The 21,965-nt window shown below is 46.2% G+C and overlaps 1 protein-coding gene across 5 annotated transcripts in view; it reads right to left on the bottom strand.

The window, feature by feature from the left end:
• ebf1a (EBF transcription factor 1a) overlaps positions 1–21,965 on the bottom strand; it is a 55,223-nt gene that overhangs the window by 27,146 nt on the left and 6,112 nt on the right. For all 5 annotated transcript variants that reach the window (XM_023419352.2, XM_023419351.2, XM_087177395.1 and 2 more), the window contains exon 6: positions 21,518–21,586. In XM_023419352.2, coding sequence (XP_023275120.1) covers positions 21,518–21,586 — 69 coding nt within the window. The remainder of the gene's footprint in view (positions 1–21,517; positions 21,587–21,965) is intronic.

Raw genomic sequence — 21,965 nt, 5'->3', positions numbered from 1 at the left:
GGGGGGGGGAAGGAGATAAAGAGCAGTGCGTGTTGATATGCAATAGCAAAGAGATTACCATAAGGATTTATGGATAATCTGATTGACAGCTGACCGGTAAATATGGACAGGAAGCTGACGATAGCCTGTAATTCTCTCATTTGGTAGGTTCAGTTCTCTGTTATCATGTTTACTTCACCCTTTAATCAATACAGAAGCAAATCTAATCTTTTGTCCGATACACCCCCACCTCCCTGCCAGAGGAGCTCTTTTAACTCTTTATCCACTACCTTGAAATAAATATTTAAACCGTTTATCCTTTACTTTTCACTATTTTTGCCTCTCACCTAACCTGCCAACTAGTTCATGCAACCTTAACGGCAACATTTGGCTTCCAGTTTGGTGTGAGGTGTGTATTGGGCAGTGTACTGGTTATTGTGACAAAAAAAATTACTAAAAACCTGCAGCACACCAATTTGTAATCCTGTTTGGATGTCAATCATGATTTCCCCCCTAATTTATTCCCTAATTTTCTCCCCATTTGCTTCCGAAACATAAATATGTTGATATATACAGTATATATATCCTCTATTAGCTACTCCACAGTTGTTTACCCCCTTGACACAGCGGTTGCAGTATAAGTACCCCTGGTAGGGAATCACTGATCTATCCACTGGTCCACAAATATTCAGCTCAATCCATCTTTTAAAGGGCAGAGCAGAAAATTCTGAACGAAATCAGAGATCATTTTTGTTGCCAGTGCAATATTTCATCGGTTCCCATTATGACTTGATGACCGTATGATCGTTGCCGTAGCTACCACTGAGGACACCAAGGTGAAGTCGGTATATTATCTGGTAGTTTAGGGATTTTGACATCCTTAAGACCAATTGTTTACATTCTACAGTTGCATATATAAAGCCACAATCTTTTTAAGGCTGATTGTGGCTTTTTTTTGTTACTTTTTTAACAATGTGAGTATGTGAAACAGCCCTTCCATCATTATGCAGATTAGGAGATAAAATGTACAGATATAGATTGTTGAGAGTTAAATTAATGAGTTAAATGTGAAAGAAACAGCTAAGAGGCCGTTTTGTGTTTATTCACACATTTATCTGTGGGCTGGGAGCGTTTAGACTCCTCACCTCAAGGATTTTTAATTTTCCTGGCTCAAAACCTGCATGTGGTCTTTCAAAATACAGATAATGATACAAAAATTCAAGTGTATCTCATCTCCAAACATCAATTTTCAGTCGATAGACAATATTACCTCCTGCATTGATTCTTGCTTTGATTATTGCCTCCTCTACCTTTTTTGTATTTGAGTCTCTCGCTGGTTTCAAGCTGTTTTACTGTGCAGACTCTGCGGCTACAAATATTACCAGTGCAAATTGCTGCACCGACCGGATTAAATGAAATAAAACCATTTCGCTCTCACGTAATTACCCCCAAATCCAGGAATGGCTGTGGAAGTGAATTTGTGTAAATAACTGCTTGGCCTCTTGAAGCCTCATGGCATAAATTTGCAACTGCGAAAACGAAGGAATAAACACATGCAGCCGGTCGCCGTAGTAATTTAATGATCTCACACTTTCATCATATCGTAACGGGCATTATTTGTCACTTTGGAGCAATTAAACACAAAATCACCCCCTGCCCATAAAAAACAAAACAAGGAAAGCAATTATAACACAACTTTTAAGTAATCCCTGTAGCATCTAAATATTATTACTGTAGTGATAAAGATTGTCTAAGTGATTAGCTAACAGCATGGAAGCCTCCGAGGGACAATTCTGTTATATTTTCTAATAATTTTCCTACATTAGCCACAAATGAGGTAAAGAGTTGTTTTCCTTGTCAAATTTAACATGGATAACTTTAGAACTGTGCGGTTTTATCGTCCTCAGTGGCTCTAGTTTATTCATCTTTTCAGCCTTTTGTTACACACTGCGCTATACATCTTTGTGCCTCATTTCTTTATTCTTTGCCCCTCCTCTTTCTGCTCTCTCTGTTTTGTTCTGATGCCGACACGCTGTAAAAATGGCTGTGGGTGATGCCATAACTCAGCCTTCCCCTCTCCCTCTCCCTCCATCCATTCCTGCCGTACAGATCATCTCAGGAAGAAAAGCACTGTGTCTGGCTCCTAATATGCTTCATGAGGTGTGTAATTCACTGTGCTCCAGAGGGGAGCCATTTGTCTCGGGGGTTAACTAAGTGACACAACAGCACTTCCCCATGCCTGTTACCACCGTGGGACATGCTGAACTAATCTAGGCAGGTAGAGGGATGGAGGATCCTGCACTTTAGCAATTAAGCATTAAGATTTGTTCGGGAAATCGATCCTAATGAAGTCAGAGACAAGTTCAAATTAAGTGTAAATATTTGTAAGCAAATATAATGTTACAGCACACAAAAAGGAGTGATAAATAAGAGGCTAAACTAAAAGTGAAGTCTGGCTTTCTCAGAGAATCAAATATCTTCCTCAAACCCTGTTTTGTGTATTTTCTTTTCCTCCCCTTGTGTTTCATTTCTCGTTTTCTTCCTCCTCTCTGCAACTCTTTCTTTCACTTTTTCCGCCATGCATCACTGACACTTCAACCAGGAGCCTGACTGGCTTGTTTTCGCAGTGACCTGTCTCCCTGCCTGCAGTATATGTTTAAGCGTGGAAGAACACACACACATACACACACACGCACACATACACACACTAATTTAGGGAGATTTATGAGGGGGGCCTTGCACCAGGAGCCATGCAGGCTGACCCCAGGGGTGTAGGGGGGCACTGGGTGGGGGAGGGGGCCAGGCTCCACAGGGGGGGACATTAATAATCCAGAACCAGGTCTGTCTGTGGGACTGGCCCTGGGCTTCGGACACCAGGCTGTAACAGTGGCCCAGTTTAGCTATACTGGGAGAGAAACATCCAGTTCCACTAATACCAGATCCACGGAAAGAAACCTCGACTAAAAAAAAAAGACAAAACATAAAAGAAAACATGAACAATCACATATTGAACACACAGGAACATGGGGGGCAGATGACAAAAACAGAGCCCATCATACACACACGCACCCACTTCCCTCCATTCCTCAGGAGTGCTACTAAAGTAGCGGCGAGCACCTCTATATTGCCCTCATGTCTATCTTAAGTATCATGATTTATTCAAATAGAACATCTCACTGCTCTGAAAAATTCATTTCCAGCTCGCTCTGTGCATCGTCCCATCCTCCTGCTCGTCTGTATCTGCTCAATGTGTGTGCATGTCATGTCAGCTGGATTTGCCCCGTCTTTAAATATTTCTCAGAACAAATGGACCCAGGAGGAGGGAGACGGTGGGTCAGGGGGAAGCCGCGCTGTGGCTTCGCCGCTCAGGGAGAGGCCCCACTTGGGAGAGATCGCTCCTCGCTTCCCCCTCGGAGCCCGAGCTCCGGTCTCAGCTTGGGGACAGAAGTCCCAGAGACACTTAACCAATTGTGTTTCATCCATTTCATCCAAAAAGGATCATTCAAAATTCAACTGAGACATCATGCGGGGAGCATTGAAAGACAGGCAATGAGATCTCTGCTGCTCTGGAACAGCGTTGGAAGAAGGAGTAGCTGGGTTCAACAACTTGTAGCCTGATAACATCGGTACCTGTGGCCTGGCTTTGCACCAGAGCACCGGGGAAAAATGCAACCAAATAAACATCTGTGCATGCGTGTGTGTTTGTGTGTGGGAGCCTGTGTGTGTATCAAAGCCATGATGAATAAGAGGCTGTCTGGGTGATGGACAAGCTTGGCAGGCGGTGCTGATTGAAACACTTCCTCTGTCAGGCCTGGCCCATTAATCTGATGGAGACAGAGACAAAGAGAGCGAGGGAAGGAGAGGGAGAGAGGGAGAGAGAGAGAGAGAGAGAGAGAGAGGCTCCAGGCCCTCAAACCATTGGATTAATGAAGGGTCCTGGTCCCTCTCACCTCAGCGCTGTCCTGCCACGCTGGGACGCTCTGCTACCCTGTCCAGCCCAAACCCTGCCCTCGTGGGACTGACCAGTGAATAATGGGCCTGTCATCAGCCTGGGTAGACGCCGCCGCACAGCCGAAGGGTGTGTGTGACCGTGTGTGTGTGTTTGTAACTGTGTGCTTATGCCTGCCCGCGTGCCTCCCTGTGCAGTCATTTACCCTAAATGTTCTCCTCTCTACCTTAGTTGAAGACTGATGTATTCATATTGAATAGTGTTGATTTAAGCACATGTTAAACTTAATGCATAATGCATCGACTATATATAGCTTGATAAAGAGCATTGTGTCAACCCGGGACCAGCCCCATACATTGTGGGGATGAATGTGCCGCTTGCAAAAGTTCTTTCTTTTTGTTCCATTTAAGCACCGTATTAAATCATAACTATGACTGTGAGTGTACACAGGCTCAAGGTTATGTTTCTAAATGCAGCAGGATCAGAAATCAGAAACTTAATTAGTGTGCTGTGTTTGTTCTCGGGTAAAAAGTTGTTCCCTCCAATGGGTCTTGAGGGAGGAATATGGAAGCAGAGAGTGGGAGAGACCAAGAAAATGCGAGACAGAGAGAGTGTGTGTGTGTTTGACAAGGGAAAGACAGAGGGAGACTGATACTGAACAGAGATGTATGGCTTCCTGCCGTGTGTGTGTGAGCATGTGAGTGTGAGTGTGTGTTTGTGTGCGTGTGTCTGTGTGTGTGTGTATGTGTGTGTGTGCGTGCACACGTGCACGTGTGTTTTGGCCTTGCATCCCTCTGTGTTTATCAAACATATTACAGCTCCTTCTAGATTCCTCACCTGCACACCCCCAGCCTGCTACATATGGCCCACCAATCACAAAATAAGGAATCATGCATACATTAGCATAGCTAATGGCCTACCCTCTCCATTTAATATGCAAATTTCCTGAAACATTACTGAATGCCGTCTGTTCTAAATGAATAAATTTGAATCGCAATTAGAATAATCCTTTATAATTAATGAAAACTGTCAATTTTGGTTCATAAGTAATTTGATTAAAGTGGTGATGGGACACTTATGAAGTTCATCGGGCTGCAAGGAGTGTGAACACACACTTGCACGCATGCAAGCAAACACACACACAAGCTGCATGACGACCAACAGCAGGGCCGGGGCTGCATTATTGATGAAGATGATTAATAAACTTATGAAAGTGGTTGTCACACATGCCAGACCCCTTTTTTTTCCACCACCCAACACAACTTCTTTCTACTCCTTTACCACCGTGGAGAAACAACAGATCAATCACGCCTTTCTGCCACCTGACAGAGAGGGAAAAGTGAGGGAGTGATTGAAAAGGTTTCCCGGCCTCATGGTGCTGTGTCAGTGGCCTGTCTGTCCGGTGGGAGACACTGATGGACTGTCGAGAGCAGAGAGAGCGCCCCGCGCATGCACACACACACACACACACACACACACACACACACACGCCAAGTCATTACAGGGGGCTGAAACGCTTCTCTGTTGTTTCTCACAGGAGCACGGGGCAGCGCTGCTGTTTGTATATAATAACATGTTATGAGGAGCTCATAGTTAAAGAAGACAGAGGCCGGTTTGCAACTGTGCATCAACATCCCCTTCTTCACCATTAACTCTCTCATGCTGTGCTGTGCTGCTACTGAAGCGTATAATGGTGTCACTTAAACTAGGGTCACTCAACTGTGGGAAATTGTGTATCGGTTCCCCTTGTACGGTATGTATGTGAACGTGAGCGTGCTGGTGTTTGTGCGACGGCTCGAACATGAATGTGTGTGTGTGTGTGAGAGTGTGTGTTTGCATGGCTTCAACCCAATAATAATGGTCCAGATAGTGTAGAGCCTTGCAGACTAATTAGCCAAATCACTGAGAAAATAGCAGCTTGCTAATTAATGGGTATTATGGCATTTCAGAAGTCACTGCTCTAATTGGGAGGGAACTGAGCCTCGCATTTCCATACTGCAGTAATACCAGCTTTATCCGTCCGTCTATCTGTCCGTCTGTCTACCTACTTGACATGCTTGCTTTTAAACACAATCCTCCACAGGCACGCAGGGAAAATAATTATCCTGCGTGAGCTCATATTTTCAAACATACACACAGCTATGTACAGGATGTGTACACACTAGTTTTGCATGTAAAGAAAAGTATTTTAACCACAAGGAGACAGGAATCGCAAGACAAAACATTTCTCTGACCTCTGACCCATTATCTTTAATATTTATTCAAATTGAATAGCTTTATATTGCTGTGAGAGGGAAACCTGCCTGATGCAAGTGAATTGGTGAGTAATATAATCCCTCTGAATAATTCTCCCTCTTATTTTGTGTGTGTGTGTGGGTGTATCTCCAACCAGCCCTCATCTGGTACACAACGCGTACATGCATATCCCCTATAGATTCCTCTTAACCCTATCAGACGGTGGGACAATCAAAATAGATTTGCATTCAAATGCCACATGCTCGGTATCAAATATCAAATCAAGCTGGAGTCACTGAGACAGACAGACAGTCACCTCCTCCCTGCTTCCTCCACCTCCCCTCCCGCACCACCTCCTCCTTTCTCCTCTCAGGGTCCCAGGGACTCCCATTCTCCCCCGGATCGAGGAGTGACAGGCTGTGGCCGGGGCTTGATTGACAGCCTGTTGATGCTTCTCTTTCCACCACACACAGACCCACACACACACACACTCACACACACACACACACACAAACACACAGTCCTCTCCTTCTACATACACTCCGCATAAACCACCTCCCCCTGCTCCTGCACTGGTCTGGGTGTCTGTGATAGCCCCTGGGCTAGTGCCCCGCAGGCTGCACAGCACTATACATACAAATCACAGTATGTCAGGCTTGTGAATGGGCCCATTTTGACTTTGTCCTTGTAAAGTCAGGCCCCCCTTGAAGCAGGCTGGATCTGTATCCTGCCTCTTTTTTTTTTACTTTCCCTCTCATTCTTATATGCACACACAGGCAGATGCATGATGGGACTTACACAATGGGACAAGTAGTTGTACTATGCACACACATAAACACACGTGCACAGAAACACACTGGAAAAATGGCAGATTTAAATGCGGTGCTAATGGGCAGCACCTCACAGGAGCAGGGCATAAATACATCAACAACAACACAACCGCATAGACCGGGTCCACACACACCATTACAGCCAAGACCTGAGGCCTAATCTCACACACTCAGCTAGTACACCTGGTTAATGTTAAGAGGGCAGTTATAGTCAATTACATTCCCATATAACGCATAAACCTCCACCCTGCCTGTGTCGGGAGAGTAATTGAAAACAGGCGCAGAACGCAACGGGGTCCAGGCAAAAAGTCAACTTCCCACCCCTGACTTTCCCATTCACTATATACGCTGTCCTCCCGTTCCATATACTGGTGTCCTGGGGGTAAATGTAAAGTGGGGGTGGTGGGGTGGGGTTGCCATTTGGATATAAGGCAGTGAAAGAGCAGGAGGATATGGAGTCATATGAGGTACCGGAGAGGAAGACAAAGGAGTGGGAAGAGGGAGATGGTGAGGGCTTTGTCTCCCAGGTGAAGTCCAGGGGAGGAGTAGTTTAGGGTCAGGGTGAGAGGGTGGCGGACTGGTGGTGGATAGGGTGGGGTGGGGAGTTGTGAGGTGCGGTGGGGGTGGTGGGGAGGTGGGGGGGGTAGCGGTTGTAAGTAGGAGTTTGAGACTGACAGGTGACATTACCCTGCGTCATGGCTGGTGGGACAGAGGGACAGAGGGCGCGATGGTTATCCAAGCAGAGAAATGTCACCGTCCAGACACCGCTGTGCCACACACACACACACACACACACACACACACACACATACACAAACAAGAACTGCACAGAAACACACACACACACACACAAGAGCTGCGCACACACACACACACACACACACACACACACACACACACACACACACAAGCACACAAAGATCCAGGACAAAGGAGTCTGGAGTCTTTGAGAGTGGAAAAGGCTGGCTACAGTGGGCAGAGATGAAGAGATTACATCCTCTCCATTTAAAAAAGGAGGAGATGAGAATAAAGAGACAAAGCAGAAGAAAAGGCTAAGAGTCACTGACTATACTATTACGAGTCAACAACCTTGCATTTATTCATATTGTCTGCTTTCTAAACATAAGCCTCCTCTCATGAAGTTGGTCCTTTCCTCACATTTGTCCCTTTTCCAATCCGCTCGCTGCCGTTTTCATTAAAGCCTAACCTAATTTTTGGCAAAGCTTATAAAATGTCCATATTGCTGCTCATTCGACCCCATTGATTTAGTGTTTGGTTAAATATTCAGGACTGTGGATGCAATTAACATGCTGTTAATGAATAATTGATCGCATCTTAAGCGGCCATAAAACTCATGCATATTAATTATTGAAACAGGAAATATGAAAAAAAAACAACCTTCCTTGTTTTGCCTCAATCAACCTTCTTTCATTTTGTTTCTTTAGTCAGGAAGGCATGTTGAGAGTATTCGAGGGGGAAAAGTGCAGCTTTTGAGAGAGTGTGTGCATGTGTATGTGTGTGTGTGTGTGTGTGTGTGTGTGTGTGTGTGTGTATGTGTGTGTGTGTGTGCGTGTGTGGAAAGGAGACAGGCAGAAAGTGCTATGAACACTATGCAAATGCCTCCCATAAACACTGCTTTAACAGCTCTTATATGCATTTAGCTGCCTTTTGAGTACATCCATTTTGCTCATACATACATCCCCAGGTGTGTGTCTGTCTGTGTGTGTCGTAGCTACAGCTCGGTATGATGTGGAGTACAGCGCGGGTGAGCGTTGTGTTGTGACAGCCTCATGTGTGACAGAGGTAGTAGCTGCCTGTTTTGAGAGGCAAGTGTTTACCAGGAGCGAACACAACAAAAAACAAATCTAGCGAACACGGGAGGCTTGTCAGCGCGACACCGGAGATCAGTCAGCCAACGATAAGCTTCCCTCTCCCACTGTGTCTCAACTGGTGTATGGTTATAGGCTGATGTTGCCCCTGGCACCTCCCTGGGCCCTGGTGTGTGGAGAACAATGGTTTAGAGAGTGAGCTGGGGGTGGGAGTCAGCCTGAATGTGCCTCGCATTAATGCTGTGGTGCACCTGTGGTCAGGTGAATATTCAACTGTGTGTGTGTGTGTGTATGCATGAGAGCAAAACTGTGTGTCTGTGCACAGTTTGGGGGGTTAAATTCATTAGCCCTACATCCTGCACTCCTAAACCACTCTAAAATGTCTTGACATGAAAAACACATCCCAGAAGCAGCCGCACACTTCAGGAAAACACCAATTTACATCGTCGCTTGTTATTTATTTAGCACACAAAAAGCTCTCGGAGGTGTGTATGTGTGTGTGTTACCCCCATCTATCTCCCTCTCCGGAACCTGACTAACTACTCGGTGATGTTTGTGCCTCGGAGCTAAAAGTGACAAGCCGTCAATTGTGTTCCAATATTAACCCCCTCTCAATGTCTGTGTGCCCGTCTTCTTCTCTGTGATGTTGGCCTGATCAAAGAAGCAGCACTTTGGTAAAAATAACCAGGGAGAGTGAGATGGAGGACACCATGCTGCTTACAGACTGATGAACGACGGCCAGTCTTTCAGCAAAACACAGTTCCCCTGTTCTTTTCTCATTTCTTTGTCTCTCCTCCTCAGTCTTTCTCATTATCTCCTTCTTTCTCTCTCTTGAAGAGGAAACATGAGGAGTTGGCTGAGCATGATTCAGTATCTTGTGTACACAGCCAGGCGGTAAGTAGTAGTTCATGGAGTGTACAGTATACAATTTTATTGGAAGGAAGAGGCTATATGCTGAAGCTTTTTATTTGGAGAGGAAGACGGCGCATGCCAACAATTTTTCCCCCTATTTCGTCCCCACTATCCTGAAGAGCGAATGAATAAGGGCTGGGCAGGGGATAAAAGAGAGAAGCAGACCACCGGAGAGACAGAATATGATAGAAAGATGCCCCGTGTCTGTGTTTCATCTTATCTTAGTAGGTTCACCTAGCGGTGAGATTCCTCAAACGCACCTTCAGTCGTCATCAAGTGGGGGGGGGGGGCTGAAGGGAAAGAGACGGAGAGAGAAAAAGACAAGAGAAAAGGTAGGTACACACACACATCAAGAGAGAGAGAGAGAGAGAGAGAGAGAGAGAGATGGGAGGTGGATCTCTGTGGCTAATTCTCTGGGTGTGGGAAAGCAGAGCACCTAACACAGGTTGGCCTGGTTTCAGTAATGAGTTTGATTCTTCTCTCTGCCTCCTCAGTCTCACTGGGGACCAAGACTGCATAATAACATCCTGCACACACACACACACACACACACACACACACACACACACACACACACACACACACAGGTCTATGGGGAGCTAATTATTCTCACCTGTGTTAATTATTGCTGTAAGCCAATCAGCGGACTCTGTGCTAATTAGGCAGTGTTAGGTCTGATTAGTGTTTTGCAGCAGGCCCACTCAAACTGTTATCTACCATACTAGTCCCCTCAGGCGAGAGAGGAGAGAGGAGAACAGGTGGATGCTTGCCCGGTGTGTGTGTGTGTGAGAGAGAGTGTGTGTATGTGTGTGTCTGTGTGTGTCCTCTCGCTTAATAATAAATAACTGAAGGACAGCCTAAATTCACAATTAAACAAAATCTAATCAGTTTCTTTCCGAATCAAACTTCCATTAAACAAAACAACACATGCCATCAATTCACCCAGTCTGTACCCCCTGAGTTAATTGGCCCTGGTTTGGGGTCATTTCTTTTATCTGGACACACAGCCCCTGTGCCCTTTTAGTTAATGAGGGCTGATCCAGGATCAGTTATGTCACTAATGGCTCCTTTTTGCCAGGATAACCCCTCAGATTGATCCACACATCACACATGCAACCCCCGTCCTGACCCAAGAGTGCTATCTGTGTGTGAGTGTGAGTGTGTGTGTCAGAGATGCTCAAAAACCAAAGAAAGGCAGGGAAGAAGGGAGTGGTAAAAGAGCAAATGGAGAGTCTATGGACGATCTCCCAAATGAGAAGAATGAAAAGAAAAATGGGAGAGAAAAGATGAGAGGAGGAAGAGTAGGGAGAAAGAAGGAGAAGGAGGCTGGAGGAAACCTTCCTCTTATGACACGATTGATTTTCTTTCAGAGGCTTGAGCCTGTCACTACTGAACACTTGGTCCCCCACTCTGCCACACACACACACACACACACAAACTCTGTGCCCTGACCTCCACGTGTGCCTGCTGGTCCATACTGGGTCTAATGACACCAGGGCCTCCCACAGATCAATACTAAGCTGTCACTCAGCTGGCAAGCATGCACACACACACACACACACGCACACGCACGCACGCACTCACATACACATACAAAAGCATTTGGACAGATGCAGACACACACACACGCACACACACAAGCAAGGCAGGGTATGCGTTTGCACATTTGTGTATGCTGGGAGCAATGTTTTCTACAACCTCAGCAGATGCCCTCATTCTCCCCCTCCGCCCACATCCCCCTCTACACACACACATGCACACGCACACGCACACACACACGCACACACACACACACACACACTGGACCAAAGCCATATTCACTCTTCTCAGCCGTTTTCTCACCCTCCTGCTCCTTCACACTGAGAGTCTGCGTCCTGATGTAATATTGATGAGCGAGGATGGAGGCCCTATAAAAAGTGATAGGTCCTTGTGATTGTAAATTATAAATTGTTATTGATTTAATGTCAATGTCCGCATGCAAATACACACACACACACGCACGCACAACTACCAAAATAGACACAGGGGAGAAGAAGAAGAGTCATTTTTTCCCCTCCTCTTGACTAACTTATTCCACGTCATTCACCGCCATCTCTTCCTGTTTCTTTTCTGCTTTCCCTCCCCCCTTCCCTCCTTTCCTCACTCTCTCTCCTCCTCCTCAGCAATCTCAAGCACCCGTCCGCCCCTCTCCATACACATCTCAAGTGCCACTTAGAAAACCAGACTCGGGCTTGAGCCAAACTCTCCTCTCAGTGGTTCAGTGTTTGTGCAACTGTCTGCATGTGTGACTTGTGGTGTCTTGGAGTCAAGATCACAAAGTGAAAAAAAAAACAAAAAAAAACAGAAGAAGAAGAAAAAAACAAACAAACTCCCACATCATCATCACAGCCACACATTTTCTTTTAATTCTGGACAAACATGATAATTTATGTCCAAGTAAAAATCTGTTGATTGTGAAACGCTCTGGCTAAAAACATTTGTTTTGTCTCTGTTAAATCACTAATTATAGCCTGGCACAACACAGGGCAGATGCAGGCTAATTCACCATTAGGCCGTTTGGTGTTTATTAAACTTTTATAATGTGATCACTCTGATAACGGCACAATTGTTTCCCTGGGCGTGTGTGATTATACTGTTGTACCCCTCTGTCCCCTTGTAATGGCTCCCACCGTGTGTGTGTGTGTGTGTGTGTGTGTGTGTGTGTGTCTGTGTCCGTATATGCGTGTGTGTGTGTGTGTCTTGGAGCTTGCGGAGCAGTGTTTTCCATTTCTCATTAGAGTGGCACAGACTCCTGCTGCAGGGTCAATGGAGGGGGGAGAGGGAGTGTGAATGTGTGTGTGTGTGTGTATGAGTGTGTGTGTGTATCTGTTTGAAGGGGAGTGGGGTGGTAATGAGCGCAGGAACATAATACTACGGCGTCCATTAATGCTCTGAGGCAGTGACATTAGGCATACTTAACTAATAGAGCCAGTCTCTGCAATTACCCACTGTTATCTCTGCAGCTTTAGAGGGGAACCGGCTTTAATAAATGTTTGTAGTAATGTGATAAATGCCAGGTTTGCTCATTTGTAATCTACACTGCGGGACAAGGGGAAGCGGGTGGATCTAATTGTTTTCCTACGGATTCGAGAATGTGGTTGAGTTCAGAGAAGTCCTCTGTAGACAAAAAAAAAAAAAAAGAAAAAAAAAAGAAGCGTCTCTCCTTTTCAGAAAATTTTCCTCCAGGTACATCTCGCTCTCTCTCTTTTGCTATTGTCTGTCTATCTATCCCTCTAAGTCTTCTCGCTCAGTGGGGTACTTTTACACCTGTCCTCCTGTCAAACAGAGAAAAGCAGCCCATACCCGACGCTCACCGTCACGTCTCTGCCTCCTCTTTTTCCTCTCCTCTCATCTCTGTTTCATCCCGGCCCACATCAGAGGCGCGGCCGTGATTGTGTGTGTAAACATCTTGTCATGCTAACACGGGCGTCATGACAGAACAGAGATGCGCTTCATTAACGTTGCACTTGCAAGTTTGTCTTTGTGTTTGAACGTGTGTGTGTGTGTGTGTGTGTGTGTGTGTGTGTGTGTGTGTGAGAGTGTGAGAGTGTCTGGGCTATATGTCTGTCTATAAGCGTGTGTGTGTGTGTGTGTGTGTGTGTGTGTGTGTGTGTGTAAAAGGGTGCATCTTAAATTTTCTAGGGTCACTGGCAGACACACGGAGGAGATGGATAAATTCAGAGAAAAAATTTAAGATGGAACATCAGACACAATCCTGCAAAAGCAAAGTTAGCACCTTCTCCATGTTAGTTTCACTCAACCGCTCCTGCGAACACCTCGCTGAATATCTACCAAAACCGTCAATTACCAACCAAGTAATCACTTGTTACAGAAAGTGCACCAACAGTTTATTCTCCTAGCACACCCTCACAGTTTTGGCAGTAAATCTTCTCTGTTTGTGTGAAGACAATAGCCAGAGGAAGAGAGAGAGGGAGTGGTGTAGCAAGAGAAAAAAGAGGGTACAGGAGGGAGGCAGAGGAGAAAGCTGCGCTGTTAATTGTTTTCCAGAAAAAGGTTGCGAAGGTCTGCGCGTTTGAACTGAATGTCACCTCATGTAAATCACAGCTCCTGTGTTGGAGAAGCCAATAACTGGGATAATTAGCGTGACTCGAGATCGAGGAAGAACGCGCTGCCGAGGAAGAGCGTTCAAACGTGGGGAAGATTCCAAGTGTGATTAACCCAAAAAAAAAAAAAAAAAAAGCCTTCAGAGTTAAATCTGGAATTTTGAGTGGGAGGACCAAAGAAAAAGACACATAGACAGAGGGGCAGAGACACAGACGAAGAGAGAAGCAGAAGAAGAGGAGGAAGAAGAAGAAGAAGAGAGACACATGGATGGAGAAAATCAGAGACACAAACACAGAAGTAAAGAAAACGAGTGAACATTCCTCTCAGCGAGGTCAAGCCACTCGGCAAACAAACAAACAGCGTTAGCAGCACACACACAAAGGGGGTGAGGCGGTGTCAAACAACAAAGTGTCTCAGTCGATTGCCTACGCCTTACTTTGTCTCCCCTCATCACTTACATAAACACAAACAAAGGCCTTTAAATTCAGCTCAGCTTTTTGAAGTGGAACTGTGACATGTGCTTGGGTCTCATTTGTTGATGATTAATGCAGAGTAAAAAGAATATATTAGGAATGTAAGAATATATCATCCCTTTGATCGAACAGTGCTGTTGACCATAATTGTCTGCATGTTGACGTCCCTGCTTTACGTTTAATTACGACAGAGATACTTCCTTGAAGACTTCCTTTTGTCTCTTAATGTTACAGCTGGAATTAGTCAAGCTCAGTGTCACAATATTCATATATAAGAACAGATATGAAAAGGTTGAACTTGGAAGTGATGATATGGTTACTGATAGTACAACAGTACTGACTATACAGATGCCAGATTACAGTAGAAGTGTTTTCTTTTGTTTGTTTTTAAAGAAAATAAATAATCCTGCAGTAAAAAAAAAAAGCTACATCTCACATAAAATAATCAGAATATTTTAAAAGGATCATTCCTACGTTGCAGAGTCCCACCACCACTATCACACTACATATCTCTCCCTCCCTGTCTCCCCCAGTGTGGAGCAGGTTTTCCTTCCATTGTGGCGTGTGAAACTGAGAGCGCCGATCACAGCGCCTGGCCAGCGATCCATTCTTCCTGGACAGATTGATGGAAAACAATCAGCAGACTATACATCTTGCTTGGGCACAGCGGGTCATCAGCACTCATCCTGGACACCTGGACTTACATCCTGGGCTACAGCGCTGAGGTAAAGCGCCAGAAGAGGTTCTGGGAGGGAAACTGGCTGATAGGAAGTGAGACGCCAGGTTGGGGGGTATGGGGCTGGCATGAAGCATACTGTCTGCATTCTCACTTAGCAGAAATAATCAGTAAACAATGAATCATCAGTGAGGGCTGTGATCAGGGCGGCTGGAAGCTATACTGCTCGATGACACACTGGCTCAGCCTGCTGGGAGAGGAAGCCTGAGTATCCTTCACTGAGAGAGGAGCTGGTGTGTCTATTCAATTACGAGCAGCAACACAGGGAGCCGTGTAGCACATTGGCTGTGAGAGAGCACTTAGTGGGCCTTGCGCTAGACTGTCCACACACATCAGAGCATTGAGAAAACAAAGCCCTTGCTCCTGCCGCACACACACACACACATAACCATGCATGTCCAAATGTATAGCATCACACCGAGAGGCGCACACTCGCGCTCTTCACGCCTCATTTGAAAAGCAAATTGAGCGCATCTTCTAGGGCGAGTCACGGACTAAATCCTGGAAAACGTTACTCTTTCCTCACTTGCAGCACCACCACACACACACACACACACACACACACACACACGTTCACACGTCATACATGGGACCTTTCATATGGTAAATATATCTTCTATTCTATTTCGCTCCCCTTCTATCTCTATCTCTCTGTCCTGCAATTTCCAACACCAAAAATGTCTTAAATAGCTCTCAGAGAAGTAGGACGCTACTCATTTGGGTCAGCTCTGGCCGGCCAAAACCCTTCAATTCTGGGACAGAACAAACACTGACACAAAGGCGGAGGGAACGGCCAAGGAGAGCGGCCAGGTCAAGCAGGGAATGTCAAGCAGTAATGACAAAGCAGTTTACGGAGAAAATAGAGCTACAACTGTGCTATTTACAGTTGCTCCAGCCAAAAAAAAAAAAAATTTTCCCATGTCATGAAACCAAGAACGTTTCACTGTAATGACATTTGTAAATTGCAGTTTATATGCCCTAATAAACTGATTGCTACCTGCATTCAGCTGGGGAGCATTATCTTAACTACCCATAAAGTGTGATAGCAGCTCTGTTTTAGTTTATTGGGGGAAAGAATTAAAACACTATGTAATACACACACAAAGTTGAGCGTTAAAAATACTTATTTCCAGTGTGTTCCTCATAGTTTCCTCACCATAAAATAAATAAAAAAACAGCTTGTGTTAATGTGATATTTCATATTGGTATAAACAAACACAGGTATACTCTGGGAATGATGTGTGTGTGTGTTTTTTTTGTCTTGGGGTGTTCACAAATGAAAGCGAGCCAGTAGTTGGGGGGTGAGAGTGCTGAAGGTCTGGATGAGAGAGAAAGACGCAGCGCTGTTTTAGAGGCTCCTCGACCTCCAAACTCCCTGCTGTCAATCAGCGCAGCCGTCCGTCCCCTGGGGCCACGCTTTCCTCCAACCCGGGGGGGTGGGGGGACCACCGCAGGGAAAAAAAAGAACACAACCAAACAGATGCAGAGAGCTGCAGGTCAATGTGTGAGTGTGTATATGTGTGTGCGTGCAATATTTTTGCACGCCTGTGGATTCTCAGGCCTGCGCATGCATCCGTCTGCATATGTATTTGTGTATTGTGTACGAGTTTATCTGAGGATGAGAGCTGCATCTGTGCCTGTGCCTGTGCGTGTGCGTGTGTGTGTGTGTGTGCGTGTGTGTGTGTGTGTGAGTGTGTGAGTGTGTGAGTGTGACGCAGATTTGTGAGGCAGCCAGCACCTGAGGGAGGGGAGTTCTGCCTGCATATCGATGAGCCAGCAACTCTGCCTTTTTGCCCCTGAGCCCTGCACAAACACCACAACCATCTCAGGGCCAGTCCTTTTCAAAGCCTCCCATAACATCTGATGCAGCTGTCCCCCCCTAGGACTGCAGAAAAAGAAACAGCACATCAATGGGAGAATACACCTTCTAAAAGAACATCACGGCACAATCTGAGAAGATCTCTCCTCCCCTAAAGACAAACACCAAAACAAGCTCCAGGAAGACCTTGAGTCAAAAAGGTGCAGAGGAGCTGCCGTAATCCACCAATATGAGTGACACTGTTGCTCTCTGGGTCTTGTGACTCTGTTTGTAGCTTCTCTTTGTCTTGGAGGTAAATGTCAGGCGAGAGATAGGTGGTCAGAGACACAGCAGAAAACCAACTGTGAGAAAGAAAAGTGGTGTAGAGGGGAAAAACAATGACAATCCTGCATCAGATACAGCATCACCGAGATGTGGAAAAGAGTAAGCAAATAACGACGACCTCAATATTTAAATACCAGCTGATCGGGGCAGATTACAGTCACAAGAATGTAGGGTAGCTGTGCTGTGAGTGTGTTTTCACCTTCTCACTAACACAGTCATGGATATGAAAGTGAAACTACACTGAGGGGACGCAAGGCGCTGCCAGTAAACCGCATTAGCATCAAATGCAAATGAGAAGGGGGCTAATGGCTGGACAGGTGCAGACTGGGCCTCTAAATGACACACACACATACATGTTTGCAGTCACACACACACACACACACACACACACACACACACACACACACACACACACAAATGAGATGGATGAATTAAACATGGGTGGGCTCGGCTTGGGGGGCTGGCAGGGCTGACATAAAGTCAATGACATACATTATTCACTAGCGCACGTTAGCCCAGCCAAGACAACACATGACCTCTCACCCCAGGAAGTGCATCTAAACATAACAACCAAAACAATGACGGGGTTCCCCACTAGAGAGGGAGACAAAGAGGGGGAGAGTGACAAACAAATAGTACATTAACTGGGAAAATGCAATGATCCTCAAAACACTGCGGCTGGCGAAGTTTATATGTTCTTTCCAGATGTGTCGGGTGACCTGGACGAACACCAAACCAGGTGCAGACAAGAAGCAGCCGAGAGGCGAACCAAAACCATTTAATGTGTCTCTGGTCCAGGACTCCTAACTACCCACCGCGAGGCTGAGACTCGGTCTGTTCCACTGGCTCACAGAACAGGAAACTGTCGGCCATGACATCATCCTCCCCGGGAGGAGCACTTCCTGCCCGACATTCTTCACTCAAGACACACACACACTCGCCAGGAAATGGCCTCTATCAACACACACACACTCCTGGGGAAATAACCAGCATCGACGCGGATACACAAGCATGGACACGCATGCAAGGAAATGGGCCACATCAACAGCGGGCCGCAAGGAGTGTGTGCAAACGCAAACACACACAAGCACACACTCAAAAACAGCAATAAACCTGAAATAACATTGTGCGTAAACTTGACACCCCTCACCCCACCCCTCCCCACACTGTGACTGGAAATGGGGATCATGGGATATGCAGGGCTATCCAGTGGATCCTTATCTCTGGTCACAGAGAGTTTCTCTCCCTCCTCCAGAGAGGCTCTCCCTGCCTGGGGGACACCCTGTGGCGGGCCTGGGGGAGCTGGACGGGCAAGAAAGGGGCCACAGGACACAGGTGGCAGTAGGACACATGGGGCCGGAGGGACAGTCATACTCCCAAAGCGGGTAGGATTGAGAGATTAGTCCACAATTATATGGATGTCAATTAACAACAACAGTTCTGTGAGGAGATACATTTAAGAGAAGCTATTCATAGAGACAGCGGGTGAGAGGGAAATGTGTTTGTGATTTGAGGCCCATTGAGGCGCATGATAGACTGACTGGCAGTGGCTGCATATGATTAACCCCATGCTAACCAGGAGTGATGGAGAGCGATGGAAGTGGAGGTGGAGGTGGTGGTGGTGGTGGGGGGGGGGGGGTTAAGGGTTCCCCTCATATTATCCTGCCTCTGTAAGGGGCTAAAGTGGACCACACATGTTTCCCTGGGGAAGACACAGAGAGGCACACAGGAGCCTCTCACCTTTCTGCTGCTTCCCCTGCCTAGTGTCAAGCACAGACACAACATGTCACGTCTCTCTGAATTTCCGTGGACTCACCACATTGGAGGTTAAATCCATAAAATATGGCATGAATTGCCTTCATCTTTAGCGCGGACTGATTCAGATCAGACGGACTTGGAAACTTATCTAAGACAGAGAGAGATGACAACACGCCTCAGCCAAATAGTCCTAAACCAATACAGCCAGAAAGCAGGACAGATTGTGTAGGATGTTTCTTTCAACTTCAGTAAAAGTAATGTTAAAGTGCTTTTTGCTACCATAGCCTAAACAAATGCTTCATAATTAAAATCTAATCCACATCGCTCCTTGTAGACACTTTAAAGCCCAAACACATTCTCTCTTTTCAACAGGAGGCGATGTGCAGAGACGAGCGAGAGAGATTCTCCCGGTGAGCGAGTACAGTACCCAGAGCGCTGCCGATCCACACTGTACCAGATTTGTTCTCCTAACAATCAAATAAGTTTCTCATTAGCTGACTTTATTTTTCCTCATTCCTGCGGTTTTGCTGCAGTGGCCTGTTTCTCCCATCTTAACGAGAGAGAGCTAATTAGGCAATCAGACCCATTACTCTTCCAGAAGAGTTAGAGCTAGCCCAGCTAATTAGGGCTGTAAAATCTAATCATCTCTGTGAAACAGCAGAGGGCTAACGAGCCCTTATTTAACGAACTAAATAACTTCAAGGGTGGAGAGGGGCTGCTGATGGTATTTCTTTATGAATTTGAAGGAGGGGAACTCATGGTAATTGAGTCAGTTTCACCCTCACAGTTGTTTGTTTGTTTATGAATCTCTGATTATTACAACTGCCAAGAATATATTGGTACTAAATGAGCAAACGTATAAACCCTCCTCTCCCCCTTCTTTAAAACGAGCTACCAACCCCCCCCCCTCCGCTCCAACCGCTCTGCTCTCACCTGACCTATTTTCCTGTCCAGAAAGAGTGCTGCTCGCTGGAGAGAAAAACTGAGATATTGCTGTTGTTTTCCCTCCCCCTGTTCTAATTTGTTGTTCGTTAATGCTGCCCTCACACCTGAGCCATTGGGCGTCAGGGGAATACCGCCGAGCGAGCGGCCACAACACATGCTCAGTGTGGGAAAGCTGTTAACGCCAGAGATCAGCCTGTTTCATCCAAGGTGGCTCTGCTCAAACTACGGACTGCTGAAGGGAGAGTTTAATACCGTGGCAGCCAGGATGGCGCCCCGCAAAAGACCCGAGCGACACGACGCACAGACGAAAAGCTCAACAAGTATGCACACAGGAAAACAAAAATCAGAAATATGGCACAGAGTGATGGGCAGGCGTGTTGTCTGAGGCCATGTGGTGGGGTGCAGCTGTCTCAGGGAGCGCTGAGGTGAGGCCTTCCGCTTCACTGGAGCGGAACAAGGGTGGCGCACGCACACACATAGATACACACAGACACACACACACACACACACACACGCACACACACAGGTAAAGAGTAGCTTTTGACAGAGCAGCAGTGAGAACAGGACAGCTGTGTTCATCAGATAGCACAGGTCACTGCCTCATTAACACTCACACAAATACACATGAATCTGACAACTTCAAATCAGACATAAAATCTAAATAACCTACAACTTAGTTCTATTCACGTGATAATGCAGTTGTTTGAATATGCTGTAGATGGTAAAATACTGAAAAGGTGATACTGTGACTCTTCTATGGGAAATCACTTCAGCGTGTAAGTTTGTGCTCTCCTCCTTGTCTTGATCAGAGCAGCTCTAAATCTGCATGCTTCAGCAGTTACTCAAGTATAAACAAATAATTTCCCTCACACCGTTTGTCCACATGTGTACCACACACACGCACACAGCACGGGCCCGACTGTAAATCTACAGGGCCGCTCTTTTTTTTTTTTTTTTTTGGCGCCTGGCTGTAAATCATGCGAGCTGCTGCATCGGTCAGAGGTAGTTTACGACGGAAGAAGGGGAAAGGTGTACACTCAAAGAAAAAGTGTTGTGAGTGTCAAAAACAGCACACAACCTTCAGTACCGCACCCCGTCCCAGAGTGAGATTTATACATACACACACACACACACACACACACACACACACACACACACACACACACACACACACACACACTAGGCTGTAGCTGTAACCCTAACTGCTCATCAGCGGAGTCATCAGCCAGACCACACAAACACTGTTTGACCACACTTGAAGCAGAGCTCAACTGCTCTGTGACTGCTGCTCCAAATCTCACACGTGCCACTGGGATATTATTTACTGCTGTTTCACACATTTTCCTCACACAGACGATTATGGTTGCAGGAATTTAAACAACCTGCGGCCAGCTGCATCAGGCCTGCAGGTTACATTTACTCACCCAAATCACACATCGAAAGCTTTTATGCGCATACTTCACTAAGTGAAATTTTGTCATGATGTCATATCTATTGTGTGTTTCTGCTGCCTGCGTATTCTGCACACACGTTGTGTTCAGGAACAGTCATACGCGCTGTGTTTGTGTCTGCGATGACAGTGCAGCATCATGTCAGCCGAGGTCGAAGGCCAAAGTTTGCTTACCTGTCGATGATGACAGGGTCTGATGGGGTCTCGTTTCTGTTGCCACAACTCTTCTTATCGCAGCATCGACTGCAGGGAGGCAGAAGAGAAGAGGGGGGCAGAGACAAAGGGGGAGTTAGTCACCGAGATGTTAACAACAAAGAGAGCAAGATAAGGTACAACTCGGAGAGGCAGAGGAAATCAGATGAGCGTACAGGACAGACAAAGAGGAGGAAAAGGGCGTGAGACTTTTGCGGAGCCTAAGAAGCATGAATTGGATTTCTGCCGGGCTTGTGGAGGTAAGACCGGGGCTCTAGCGCTACAGCAGGTGAGATTAGCGGGGCGGTTTTAGGGAAAGTTTGGAGGAGAAGAGCAAAAACAGTGAGCTTGAATAGGGCTGGGTACAAACTTGAATTAGCCTCCAGGGCTCAGGTTAGCTCCATTTCTGTCAGACATCACACAACCAGAC

Source organism: Seriola lalandi, unplaced genomic scaffold (assembly GCF_002814215.2).
Source record: "Seriola lalandi dorsalis isolate HSWRI2012SDOR001 ecotype SW California unplaced genomic scaffold, Sedor1 jcf7180002054598, whole genome shotgun sequence".
Lineage (NCBI taxonomy): Eukaryota > Metazoa > Chordata > Actinopteri > Carangiformes > Carangidae > Seriola > Seriola lalandi.
The sequence above is the reverse complement of the archived record's forward strand: the minus strand, read 5'-3'. Positions and strand labels throughout refer to the sequence as shown.